The 12,844-nt window shown below is 40.8% G+C and overlaps 1 protein-coding gene across 3 annotated transcripts in view; it reads right to left on the bottom strand.

The window, feature by feature from the left end:
* LOC125460169 (DDB1- and CUL4-associated factor 1-like) overlaps positions 1-12,844 on the bottom strand; it is an 85,556-nt gene that overhangs the window by 19,219 nt on the left and 53,493 nt on the right. For all 3 annotated transcript variants that reach the window (XM_059649498.1, XM_059649499.1, XM_048547297.2), the window contains 5 exons: positions 11,732-11,856; positions 8,778-10,047; positions 3,794-3,992; positions 2,300-2,382; positions 979-1,063 (listed from right to left, as the gene is read on the bottom strand). In XM_059649498.1, coding sequence (XP_059505481.1) covers positions 979-1,063; positions 2,300-2,382; positions 3,794-3,992; positions 8,778-10,047; positions 11,732-11,856 — 1,762 coding nt within the window. The remainder of the gene's footprint in view (positions 1-978; positions 1,064-2,299; positions 2,383-3,793; positions 3,993-8,777; positions 10,048-11,731; positions 11,857-12,844) is intronic.

Raw genomic sequence — 12,844 nt, 5'->3', positions numbered from 1 at the left:
AGCTGAAGGCATAGCCTTTAAGGGGGAGGCAAAAGAAGGCAGATAGACACATGAGAGTTCAGTCAAAGGAACAAACATTTTGGGGGAGGAAGGATCAACATCAAAAAAATTTTTGGCACCAGGGCTGAGATAAATTGAACAAGGGCAGTGAGTGACAAACAGGATTTAAAAAAAAATCATTTACAGGATATGGGCAGTGCTAACTAGCTCAGCATTTATAACAATTCCTAATTGTTGCAGGCCTGGTGTCACATGTAGGCTGTGGCTAATGTCCTTCAGGGAAGGAAATCTGTGAACGAGATGCGTTTTTCCAACAATCAACAATGGTTTCTTGATCATTATTAGATCCTTAATTCCAGATTTTTACTGAATTCAAATTTCACCATTTGACAGTGAGATTTGTATCTGGAACTCCAGAACATTACCAGGGTCTCTAGATTAAATGTCTACCAATAATTCAAATAAATCATTGCTTCCTCTATGGCAGCAGAGTTTTGGATGTTCACTTAAGGTTTAGGATGGGCTGCCAAGTATTGGAATAATTAGGTCTGTTGGGACAAAGGCACAGATGAGGATTTCAGACAGGCAGACAATGATGAATGGAGATAAAAGTGGGCAGTCTTTACTATGTTGAAAATACAGGGTTGACTAGGATACAGAAGTTACAAGGTTTGATTTGGCCTGTGATACTGTCTGGGGAGGGAATAGAATTAGTGACAAAAGTAGAGAGTCTGTTGTTAGGTCCAGAGATGATGGTCTCAGTTTACACAGTGCACTGCTGTGGAACAGGTTATTGGATTGTGAACAGCAATGGGAGGCATAGGTGATTTATTTCTGTTCCTCAACCAGACCAGATTACCTAACATAACATACGCGAAACCACAGAGTTGATGCCTTTATCCATTGGGGCACTGGCAGATCAAATGACCAATATTCCCATTACATGCATCACAGATAAACCAAAGTCAAATTACTCACATGAGCCACTTCCTCCTTTGTCCCAATCACTCTGTCCTGAGAGAGTTTACTGAACTCCACATAATGATCGTCTGTGAATGAGTGCCTGAAACATTGGGAACATCATTGCCAAGTTAATTCTAACAGCACAGATCCAAAACAAACACTCATACCTGCTTAAGGTCTAGTGTGGATAAGTTCTGTTTAAAGACCTCACCAAATTGCACTCTATGGCTCTTCAAGACAAAAATACCTCCTCTTTCCAGCACAATACAAGCCTCTTTTACCCATCCATTCATCCCCAGGCTTGGTATTCCATTTTCATCTACCACGATAAGGGCAGCACATACGTGGGAACACCACAAAGCTCCTCTGCAAACCACTCACTATTCTGACTTGAAAAAATGTCTTGCTGTTCCTTCACTATCACTGGGTCAAAATCCTGGAATTTCTTCCGTAATGGTATTGTGGGTCTACCTATAGCATATGGACTGCAGCAATTCAAGTCTGCAGCCGTGGCCTTGTCAAGGATAACTAGGGAATGGCAATGAATGCTGGTCTAGCCAGTGACACTCACATCCCACAACAGAATTAGAAAAGAAACTCATTCACACTCTCAGAAGCTGGGAACTGAACTACTTCAATGCATCAAACATAGGTACATTCCAGCACCCCGCTAAAGCATCATACACTGGTGTACTAGTACATTCGATCTTTCAAACCAGTGCTGTGATTAAAGTCTAACGCATAAATATTAGCACCTTCCCCATTTTAAACTACCACAGGATGGGAACAAGCATTTTTAAACTACTACAAGCATGGGAACAAACAAACACACAAAAAAAATTCAGAACTTATTTTATGAGGAAATAATGACAACTTATTTTCTATCTAAAGCAAAAACATTGAAGCCACAAAGAGACACAGCAACTGGCCTTCATATCCTTAAGATGGAGAAGGTGCAATCAACCTCTTTTGCTGGCTGCCCAATGATGCTTACTGTAAATTGACTTGTGGACACAAATAAAGGAGGTCATAGTTTCAAGTGATACCAAAAGTTAGTAAATATTTGAAAATTTAGCACTGTGGATTCTTCTCCACATGCAATACTCTTTAGTTTAGTGCAATGCATCCTTGATTAAAATCACAAATGCAACTTCATATTGTACTGAATAGCTGAGGAGCACAGGGATTCATCCCAGTAACACACCCATTTTTCTGTATTGTTCCATTGTAATTCAAGGCTTGAAAACCTCACCTAAAATGATGCACTGGCAGAGTAAAGAAACTATACATCTGGCATTTACAACTCTTAGATTTGTGAAAAATCATCTTCACTTACTTCATGTCAAAGACTGACTTCATTCCCCAGAGAGCAGAGAGAGGCTGGCCCCAACTTGCTGACGTTAACAACAAGGATCCATCCTGCAAGCGCATATAGACAGAAGTTACAGAAAAATTAAGTATCAGGTCGGTCAGTACATAGAATAATACTAGTACTGATACTCAATCCCTCAGTCAAAATTATTTTACATTAACTGGCTATTATTTGATTTTATTATTGCAAGATTTTACCTTGAGCAAATTGGTTGTCACAGTTTCTAAAACCAAAACAAAATCAGTGACCACACTTGGAAAGGTGTTTCACTGAAGGCAAAGCTATTTATGACATTCTAAAACTAAGAAAGGCACTACAGAAATGTATTTTCTGGACTTCTGAGACTTAAATACCCACTGTCCTGATCATTGTTGGATAGTCCCATGAACAGTACACTGAAGGAAGCACAATCACCAGGAATATAGGCCTACAATCATGATTGTCACAGAAGTAGGATTTGGATTTTGGTTGTACAACCTGGACAGAAACTGAAGGAAAAATCTCAAGTCAATTACACAGAAAGCCCGGGAAGAAATCCAAAGAGATGGTGCACAAAAATGCATAATTTCTAACCCACGTGTCCCACGAGTGGTTGCAGTGGGGCAAAGAGGAAGGAGAAAATCAAAAGGAATAAGCCAAGCCACATCTGACTGTAGACTTCACAAAAACCAGAGATAATAAGTCTACCAATCAAGGGGTGTACATTATGAAGAATTCTATTAAAGGCGTCCAAAAGCACACTCACTTGTTGTGATTTTATCCCGACCTAGCCTGACAGACATTCCTACTTGAATTTGGTACAGGTCCCGATTGCCCTGCTGCATCCTACCAAAGTGGGCATCTTGGGGTTAGCAGCCTAAATGGCTAGTGTCTGGGACACGTGACTGAGGCAAGAACTGCAGATTCCTGCAGGGCTTAATGAATTGCGCTCAGGAGTGGGAACCCCAGGCTACGACTGGCATCAGCATCACCAGGCTCAGATCAAACAGGCTGGAGATTGAAACAAGGATCTCTGGTTTGTAAATCTCAGCTACTCATGGCTGTAACCAACACGGACCGGATAACATTTATACGTATACAAATCTAGACTGACACTTCAGTACAGTGCTGAAGAAATATTGCACAGCTGGGAGATTATACCTTTTGGGCGAGACATTAAAACAAGGCCATTTGCCCTTTTGTTTTGATGGAAGCAAATGACTTGGTATTTCAGAGACACTAGGGAGCTCTCCATCACCCGGCTGATACTTTTCCATTAACCAAAATCACTAAAAAATAAAGATTGCATATTTCTGTTTGCAGGATCCTGCATTTCTATATTTTAAATAGAATTATTTGGTTATAAAACATTGCGACATCCTGAAGTCTGAAAAGTACGGTATAAATGCAAACCTTTAAAAAAATTTAAATGCTCATCCTTCCCAGAACATGGACAGGACCTCGTAATATTGCACTTACCTTAGATGGCTCTAGGTGTGTTATGGCAGAATTATGACAGGCATATGTACCCTCTTCTTGGCCGCTAAATAAATTGTAGAGTTTTAATTCTCCGGTACATGTCCCCAACATCAGAAACCGCTCTCGCGCAGAGAATGTGCAGCATGTAAAACCACTGCCTTCCTCATCTGATTCTCTGAACACAGAAATGGGTCGGAACCTGCAAGAAGTGAGCAGGATACAGAACTCAATTTTTGTTATGAATACTTGAGGAATAATTAGGTTATGTAGAAAGTAACATTTCAATGGAACAGACGTGAAATACTAATTCTAAAATTCCATTTACGCCACCCTTCTTTCCGTGAACACCTGAAGAAATGCACAATTTTCAAGTTGTATTCCATGCACAGGAACAGCCAAACAGATCTAAGATTTTGGTGGAATTGCTTGAGGGAGGAGTGTTACGCTCATCAAGGTGAGAAATATTACTGAGGAATAAAACACGTTTCATTTTGTGTCAGGTCATATACGCTCTTAAAAGTCCATGCTGCTACATCAAATATTCCTCAGCCCCATGGCAGATAAAAGAGGTTACTACCAGAAAAAGAATTCCCCCATTCTATCCCAAAGACCACCAGGGTAGAGACTGTGCAGTTTAGACTCAGCATAAAGCTCTCTTTACACTAAGCCATTCACCACTACTGCAGCAGGCACCAACAGATAAATACAGAGTAAAGCTTCCTGTAAGGAGTCTCAAATTTGTTTTTGGGTCATTGATTATAGAGTAAAATTTCTTCAATGTTACTTTAGCCCCAACACTCAGGGATCACTGTTTCACCAGTTTCAATACCAGCCACCATGTGCCAGGTTGATCAATTAAAAGTAGTTTTATACGAGGATTCACTGGTCACTATAACTGAATGGGGATCACCCAAAGTCATTTTGTTTAATATTTTCAAACAAGAGAGATATGATAAAACTGGTTCTTAAGCCAGATCCCAGAGGTAAAAAGTTCTTGCTGAATAAAGTGTTGGAGCTGGACGAACACAGCAGGCCAAGCAGCATCTGAGGAGTTGGGAAGCTGACGTTTCGGGCCTAGACCCCCCCCTCCTTCATTTACTGAAGAAGGGTCTAGGCCCGAAACATCAGTTTTCCTGCTCCTCTGATGCTGCTTGGCCTGCTGTGCTTATCCAGCTCGACGCCTTGCTATCTCAGATTCTTCAGCATCTGCGGTTCCTACTATCTCTTGCTGAATAAACTCCTTTAAAGGGGGAAAACTTTGAGAAATTTGTATGGAATGGTGTGACTGTGGCACTATCATGACTTAAGCTGGAAAGCCCAGAGTGGGACGGCGTGGGCTGGGAAGCCTGGACTGGGACTGTAGCAGTGGAGAAGGTTGGACTAAGTTTTATTTGATTCTAAGTTAATGTTAATGGCACCTACGTACAGTGACGGCACACACTTTTCACTTTATTTTATACTGAATACACATGACAATAAGTGATTCAATTCAAAATGATTCAATTCATATAACGTGGTCAAGAATAGGCCAGGCAGTAATGGCCATTCCTACATAATTACCTAACCTTGGTTTTCCATCAGCACTATCTTAAAACATGCTGGCAACAGTCACGACTAAGATACTGTCAAAAGAGGTCTTGTTACACGGTGGTAATTTTCATATCTCTTGGCCAGAAGTTCCAGGCTCAATCCCACCTACTATGGGCATGCATCTTACAGGCTAATTAAAAATATTTGATTGCGAGATGTAGTGTCAGATTAGTTGACTAGCAACCCAATGATTATAGTCATGGCAAACTGAGATGCTGAATTCATTGTGCTTGGCCACTTAAGGTCATCTTCAGGAAAGGGAGGAACTAACCTAGATTCTTATTTAGCTGACAACTGGAAATGACAAAGTCTATAAACCAGAGCAGATTTAAGAATCCCTGTCCTCTGAGCCCACAGCTGAAGTGGGAAATTTGACCATGCTTTCTGAAATTAGAATGTGATATGATGATAGGAATACCCGACTATGGTGTATTGATCTAAATTACAACTCTACATGTAATATGTCAGCTAACAAAGGAAAGGTTAAATCTGGAATGTTATACCTAATTTTTTTTTTTTATTTGCTGACCCCACAGCTACATTATTGCACAGTTCCTTGAAAAATGGTCATCATGGTGTTTCAACCATGAACGTACAATATGTAGCTGAATTGACCATGGACCATTACATCACAATCTGCACCCACAGACTTCTCCAAAAATGTCACAGAATAGATGTGAGTCCAAGTTTTCCCTCAGTGACCTACAGGTCAAATCCAGCCATCTACTTCCACCCTAGCACAGATCAATACAGAAGTGATTTTAAACCTGTAAGTTGTGTTACCAGATGAAACCACAACAGTATTTACTGCTTCAGCTACAGATCTTGACACCTGGGGAGAAGAAAGGAATGAAAAAGGAACAAAAACACATATCTGCACAACGAGAGAGGTTGGTAACTGAGTGAGAGGCTATTAAGGACTCATCTTTCCCTAAAGTCAAATATTTATGTTTAGCAATTAACTAAAAATTACTGCTTAAGAGGTAAGTTACTTTTAAAAAGAAGTTAGGCTTTTGCCAGGCTTAAACAGAGAAATATAAGCTCTGTAACTAGTAAATAAGCTGACTGGTTTCAAAAAATTTTGCAATTTTCATAGGGCTGACTCATTTATTTATCTAAGAGTATCTGTACTGCTTGAGTGCACTGAATGAGCACCCAGGAATGACTGTAGCAACACAGTAAAGGAAAACATACAAGTGGGAAGAATGAAAATAAACAGGGTAGCAGCATGTGACAATTTAGTGAGAGCATAGACATTTCCCTGCAGCTGACGGTGTGAATACAGAGGCTGTTTTGCTTGGCTGGTACAATGGTTCAGGATATCTGTTCAGAGTTGGACGGGAACTAAGAGTGGAACGGGTGGATCCAGATGCAGGTACCAATAACATAGACTAGGAAAGAAATTCTGTATCGGTGGTATGAAAAGCCAGGCGCTAAATTATAAAGCAGAATCTCAAAAAATGCAAGAATCATGTGCAAATGGCCTAAGGGTAATGAAAATTGAAGAGATGCACAGTTGAAAGATTGCAATGTAAAAAGTGGACACTGATTCATTGGGTATTTGCAGTAGCACTGGGCAATGTGGGAGCTATACTCTGAGATGGACTTCACCTGAAGAGTGCCTTATTTTGGGGGGTGAAAGGGGGCCACAAAAAGAGGAAAAGATCATGCTGGGGAAAATTGAGTGAATTAGAAGGAAATGATAAGGTTAGGAAATGATAATGATAAGGAAATGATAAGTGATTAAGGATAGTAATAAATTAACAATTATTAGAGTATAGCAGGAAGGAACAGAGCTTCTAAACCTTTTGAGTGTGTCAATAGATAAGGCCAGTGTTTACAAAAACAGTGGTTGTGGTGTGGGTTGGTGGGGATGTACCGAATTAAAAGCTCTGTATTTGAATGCGTACAGCATTTGCAATAAAACAGACAGTTCTGTGGCATTCAGGAAGGACAGAATTCTGGGAAAAGGTGGCAGGGTGCTCTCTTAATTTAAGAAGGCATTACTTCTGCAGCGAGAGAAATTACCTTTGTTCTAAAGTTTGGATGGAAATAGGAAACAACAAAAGGCAGAAAACTTTGGTGGGAGTTATTTATAGGCCATCAAACATAAATAATAATGTAAATATAAATCAGGAAATTAGAGGTTCACCTAATAAGAATATAGCAATCCTGGGTGACTTCAAATCACATGCAAACTGGAAGTATTACTAAGCAGGACATATTTTTGGAAAATATGGCTTATGTTTTTCCAGAGCAGTTTGTTGAGGAACCAACTAGGGAGTGGTCTTTTTTACATCAATTTTTGCGTAATGAAAATGACTAATTAATAATCTTCTTGTAAATAAGTTTTTAGAAGAGTGTGACCAGAAAATGACAGCATTTTGCATGAAGTCTGAAAGTGAATTTAGATCAGAAATTAGTTTTCTTTCAGATTTAAGACCCTGCGAAGCCACGAGGGGCGAACTGGTTATGGCATATTGGGAAAAATACATTAAGAGCTATGACAATAGACTACTTACTAACTAATAAATTTTAAATAACTCGTACATGGTTTACAACAGTAGTGTTGAGTAACACTGCAGTATTACACTGACAATTATTTTATGGTCTTTTTGTTTAATTTAAGACAATGCTAAAAAGGTCAATTGAGGATTGGGAGAATATTAGAATTTCTAACTAAAATGCATTAATATTTGAATCTTTGGAGCTCTTCACCCAAGGGCTGTGAAAATTCAACTATTTGCCATCTTCGTGAATGACAGTGATAGATTTCTACATATTAGAAAACATCTGGGGAATAGCATAGCAAAATGGTGAAGTTGATCAATCATAATTTTACTGAATAGCAGACCAGACTTAGAGGGCTGAATGGTCTACTCCTGCTCCCATTTTTTTTTGGTTTGGACTCTCTTCAGCTCACCAGGTCAAAGTCGTACAGGTTGCAACTCAAAACTGATTTCTCTGCCTGTCCTTACAAGCTGGGGCAGCACTGGCCAAGAGAAAAATCACATTAAAAGGCAAAATTTAGCATCCTGAATCAATACAAAGACTACAATGAGAGTTGAAGTGATAGGAAATTATGTTCATTACAATCTCAATCATGAAAACAACTCATAACTTCAGAACTATTGCAACACATTTACAAAGGTTCCTCTTGAACCACTTTAAATGCAATGGCTATTTGGAGTTAAAACTCTGCAGAAAAAACTGCCGATTTTAGGCTAAGGCAGCTTGAATCAGTGTTAACACTGCACACGATTTTACCACACAATGTGCACAACAGAAACAGAGAGTCAAATACACTTGCAATAAACGTGGGGGACTATAAGCATACTTGTTTTGTGCAGGGAAACTTTCTGCAAATCTCTGTCAATAAACTACACAACATTACCTGCTGAAGATGAGATGCCGATCAAAGCAGCCTCCATCCACTCCTCCATATTTAGGGAAAGCAGATCTATGGGTCACACGGCTGGTGAAGTTCAGTGGTGCTTGCCGTCTCTGCTTTGGCTCTGGGCACTGGTGAGGAGTAAAGAGGGAAAAAGGAGGGCAGGTGACAACAGGGTTCTTGCAGCGGGCATGCTGTTCTCTGAGGTATTCAGTAATGATGCTGTCCAAGGAAGGTGGTGATGGGAGGTGGCGGTCCAGTTGCTTTTTAATAGCCGGTGTCTGGTTGTAAGCCCCATAGTCCGACTTCTGTCGAATTAATCTCTGCTTCTTCAGGTTCGTGCCATTGCAGGGAGATGGCTTTTCCTTGGAAAAGCTTATCTTGCCAATAATTGGTGAGCCATTGGGACAGGAGAGCCCAGAGGTGGAGGTGGCCCCTTGAGAAGTTGCTACCTTCGCTTGGCAGGATGGTGGAAACACAGTTAGGTTGATGGTTCGAGATGAAATGCCATTGGCTAGCCTGGGAGTCCGGGGTAAGCTGACAGGGGAGGTGCCAGGGGCGGTGGCTGCAAAGGCGGGAGAATGTGGCGGTGCAGCTTGGATGGCCGGTGTCCTGGGAAGGTCACCCTCCTTGGTGAGCATTGATGCTGTGTCGTGCAGGCCATGAGACACGAGATGGTTGCGGATGAGTAAGAGCAGCTCTTTCTCAGAGAAGGTAATCCGTGTTTGTGCCACTACATCTGCCTTCTGAAGCCGGGCCAGTGAGACATCAGAGCCAATGGACAGCGGCTTCCCAGAGACACGCTCAATCAGCTCAGAGGCATACTTGCAGAATTTGACGTGCTCGTGTCTCTTGTCCTGAAGCACAGGCTCCCTCATCAGTTGCTGGATCTGGCCACTGGTGAAAAGGGGCAGCTTGCTGATGATCTGCTTCACAGCACTACTGCGTGACAGGCCCACCAGGGCCTTGCATGCCAAAGTGCGGATCTGATCCGCATCCGTGATGGGAGTCTTCACAGTCAACAAGGACAGTAACACCTTGATGCCGTTGTTGGCCTGTACCACATTCCACATCTTAGTCAGCACACTCTCTGTGGTCTTGGGGTTCTGCAGGTTTTTCCGACGAGGTGTTCCGGAGTTGAACTTGCCGATGCTGGAGATACGCTTATCAGGCCCGCAGACACAGTTGATAATGACTTGAAGTGCAGATTTCTGTGTCTCAGCATCATTTGCAAAGATATCCCCCTCGGCAACTCCAAGGATAATGCTCATCCCTACAAAAGAAAACAAGGATCTTTAAATGTAGGAGGTCATAAGAACTGCCATCGCTGGAGTCACAGATAACACAGCAGGCCAGGCAACAGAGGAGCAGGAAAGCTGACGTTTCGGGCTGGGACCCATTTCTGAAGAAAGGTCTTAAGCTGAAATGTCAGCTTTCCAGCTTCTCTAATGCTGCATGGCCTGCTGTGTTCCTCCAGCTCCACACTGTGTTACCTTTAAATGTAGGACACAGCTTAACAGACTTGTAACCTCTAACTTTACAGCTCGAGAACAGTTAACTAACCTACAGTTTCCTGCTTTGTGACCTTCTTTTCCTGAATAAGTGATGTCATGATGGTGATTCTTCAGTCTGGGATCTTTCCAAAAATTAGGAAATTTTGGAAGAATACAACCATTGCAGCTATCTCTGCAGCCACTTCGAAGAACCTAGGATGAAAGCCACCAGGTGCCGGGAACTTGTCCACCTTTGGTTCTAATATTTTCCCCATGACAGATTGAAATTCCTCCCCTTCCTTTTACATCTTAGTTTTCAAGCAGTCTTGGGACATGCTTTTTGGTGTCTTCTACAGCGAAGAAAGGCACAAAACACCAGATCAAGGCTTCTACAATTCTCTTGTTTTCCATTACTAATTCCCCAGTTTGATCTTCTGCAGGACTAAGGCTCACTTTAGTTTCTTTTTTCTTTTGTACATACTATTTTTATACTTCTAGCAAGCTCTCTCTCACTCATTTGGAACACGGTCAAGGATATTAAAGGAAGTAGCTGAGAAAAAAAAGTGATGTTCTGGATGTATCCTTTCCAAGAATTTACGTTCTTTAAATCCATAAATTCCCAAGGATTGGATAAGTGCCAATGTTACATTCTTATTCAAAAAGGAAGGAGACAGTTAAACAGTTAACAATAAGCCAGACAGTTTAACATCCATCTGTGTCATTTTAAAGTCTATTACAAAGGATGCATTTAGCAATTCATAACATAATGAAGCAGAGTTTGGATGGCTTCCTGAAGGGATAATCACGTCTGACAAATTTATTAGAGTTCTCGGAGGAAATAAGCAGGATAGGTAAAAGGTAATCAATTGGAAGAAATATATTTGAAAGGTGTTTGATGAGCAAAATAGGATGCTTACCAAGTGTTCATCACATTGGCAGATAGTATACCAATATAGACTGAAGACTGGCTAACTAAAGAACAGAGCTGGAATAAAGTGGAACATTTTCAGGCTGGCAACCTGTAACTTGTGGTATGCCACAGAGATCAGTGTTGAGGCCACAATTATTTACAATATATATTAATGACTGAGATGAGGAAAGTGAATGTACCATCACTAAGCTTGCAGATAACCCAAAGATAGAGTCTGGAGAGGATACTGACTGGCAAAGTGTTTGGGCAAAACACTGGCAGATGAAATCTAAGATGTGAAATATGAGGTTATGCACTTTGGCACGAATGTTAGAGGAGCTAAATAGAGTAAGCTTACAAATGTAAGCCCACTACCATTATAAACTGAACAAACAGAGCTCATTTCAAGCAGGACACAAATCGCATTTGGACAGTCTGGTTTCACTTTGCATCCAGATCACACTAGCACGACTGGTGTCATATTACTTTTATTGGAAACTGTTGATTCTGGAAGTTAAGCTTTGGAAAATGGTAACCATGAAAAATACACTCACCCACCGCAGTCACAGTTGAGGACCCTTCATCCATCACATCTACAGGTTCTGCCAGCAAAAGCTGAGTTTTGGAAACTACTGTGAGGACAGCCAGCACATCGAGAGCACAACGCACAGTGTCATTTCTGAAGGAACGAGAGATTAGAAAATTAGGGTATGCCACACTTAGACTTTACAGATAACATCAACATACTTATATAACACATTGTGAACCTGTACAAAAACATTTCTGATCTTGGTAGTGCAGCCAAGCAATAAAATGAATGGGGAAAAAAAAATCATCTATAGAATTCCCTTAAAGGCTGGACATTAAATGTCTTTTTTTTGGAGAAACAATTTATAACAGAGAAACAGGACATTAAACTCTGCAAAATTACGTCAATGTTTATATGAACAACATACAAAGCTCCTACTACTTTACTTCATACCATCCTAACAGCATATTCCTCTATTCATTTCTTCATGTATCTATCTTGTTTCTCTTGAATGTATCTACGCCTCAACACTTCACATGCTAACCAAAGTAAAGCTCCTGAATTCCTTATGGGATTTCTACAAGACCCTATAGGCCCTGGTTTTGGATTCCCTTCCAAATGGAAGTTTCATATCTACATTGACACTGTTAATAACTCTGAAGATCTCTATCATATCACCTCTAGGCCATCTTTTCTCGGGAAAGACAGTACTGGCACTTCAGCATTTCCTGGGGTCCAGTTGACTAAGTTATCCAGGAAACCTATTGGTACTCAAAGAGTGTCTTAGGATCTTTTACATTCAGACAGGGCAAGTAATTGCCTATAATCTGGTGTAGTGTGATTTTTGACCTTGTCCAACCCAGTCCAATATCAGCATCACCACGTCAAACCTTAAAGCCACACCTGATAGCTCTTCTTTCCAAGGCTCCTTCTTTTACTGTGTCAAATGGCATTTAAATCGTTTGTCAAGTTGATTACGTTTCTTTGGCTCAATTGTCTACTCTCTAACCTCTGCGTTTCCCTCTAAACACCCAAGACTTTGATAGTCCTCCAAATATCCCCATTTTAACTTGGCACTCACTTTATGACTGTAGCTCTATAAAGCTTTCCATATTAAACACACTGCCTAAGTACAAGA

Source organism: Stegostoma tigrinum, chromosome 11 (assembly GCF_030684315.1).
Source record: "Stegostoma tigrinum isolate sSteTig4 chromosome 11, sSteTig4.hap1, whole genome shotgun sequence".
Lineage (NCBI taxonomy): Eukaryota > Metazoa > Chordata > Chondrichthyes > Orectolobiformes > Stegostomatidae > Stegostoma > Stegostoma tigrinum.
Note: the sequence above shows the minus strand (reverse complement) of the source record. Positions and strands in the feature narration are given on the sequence as shown.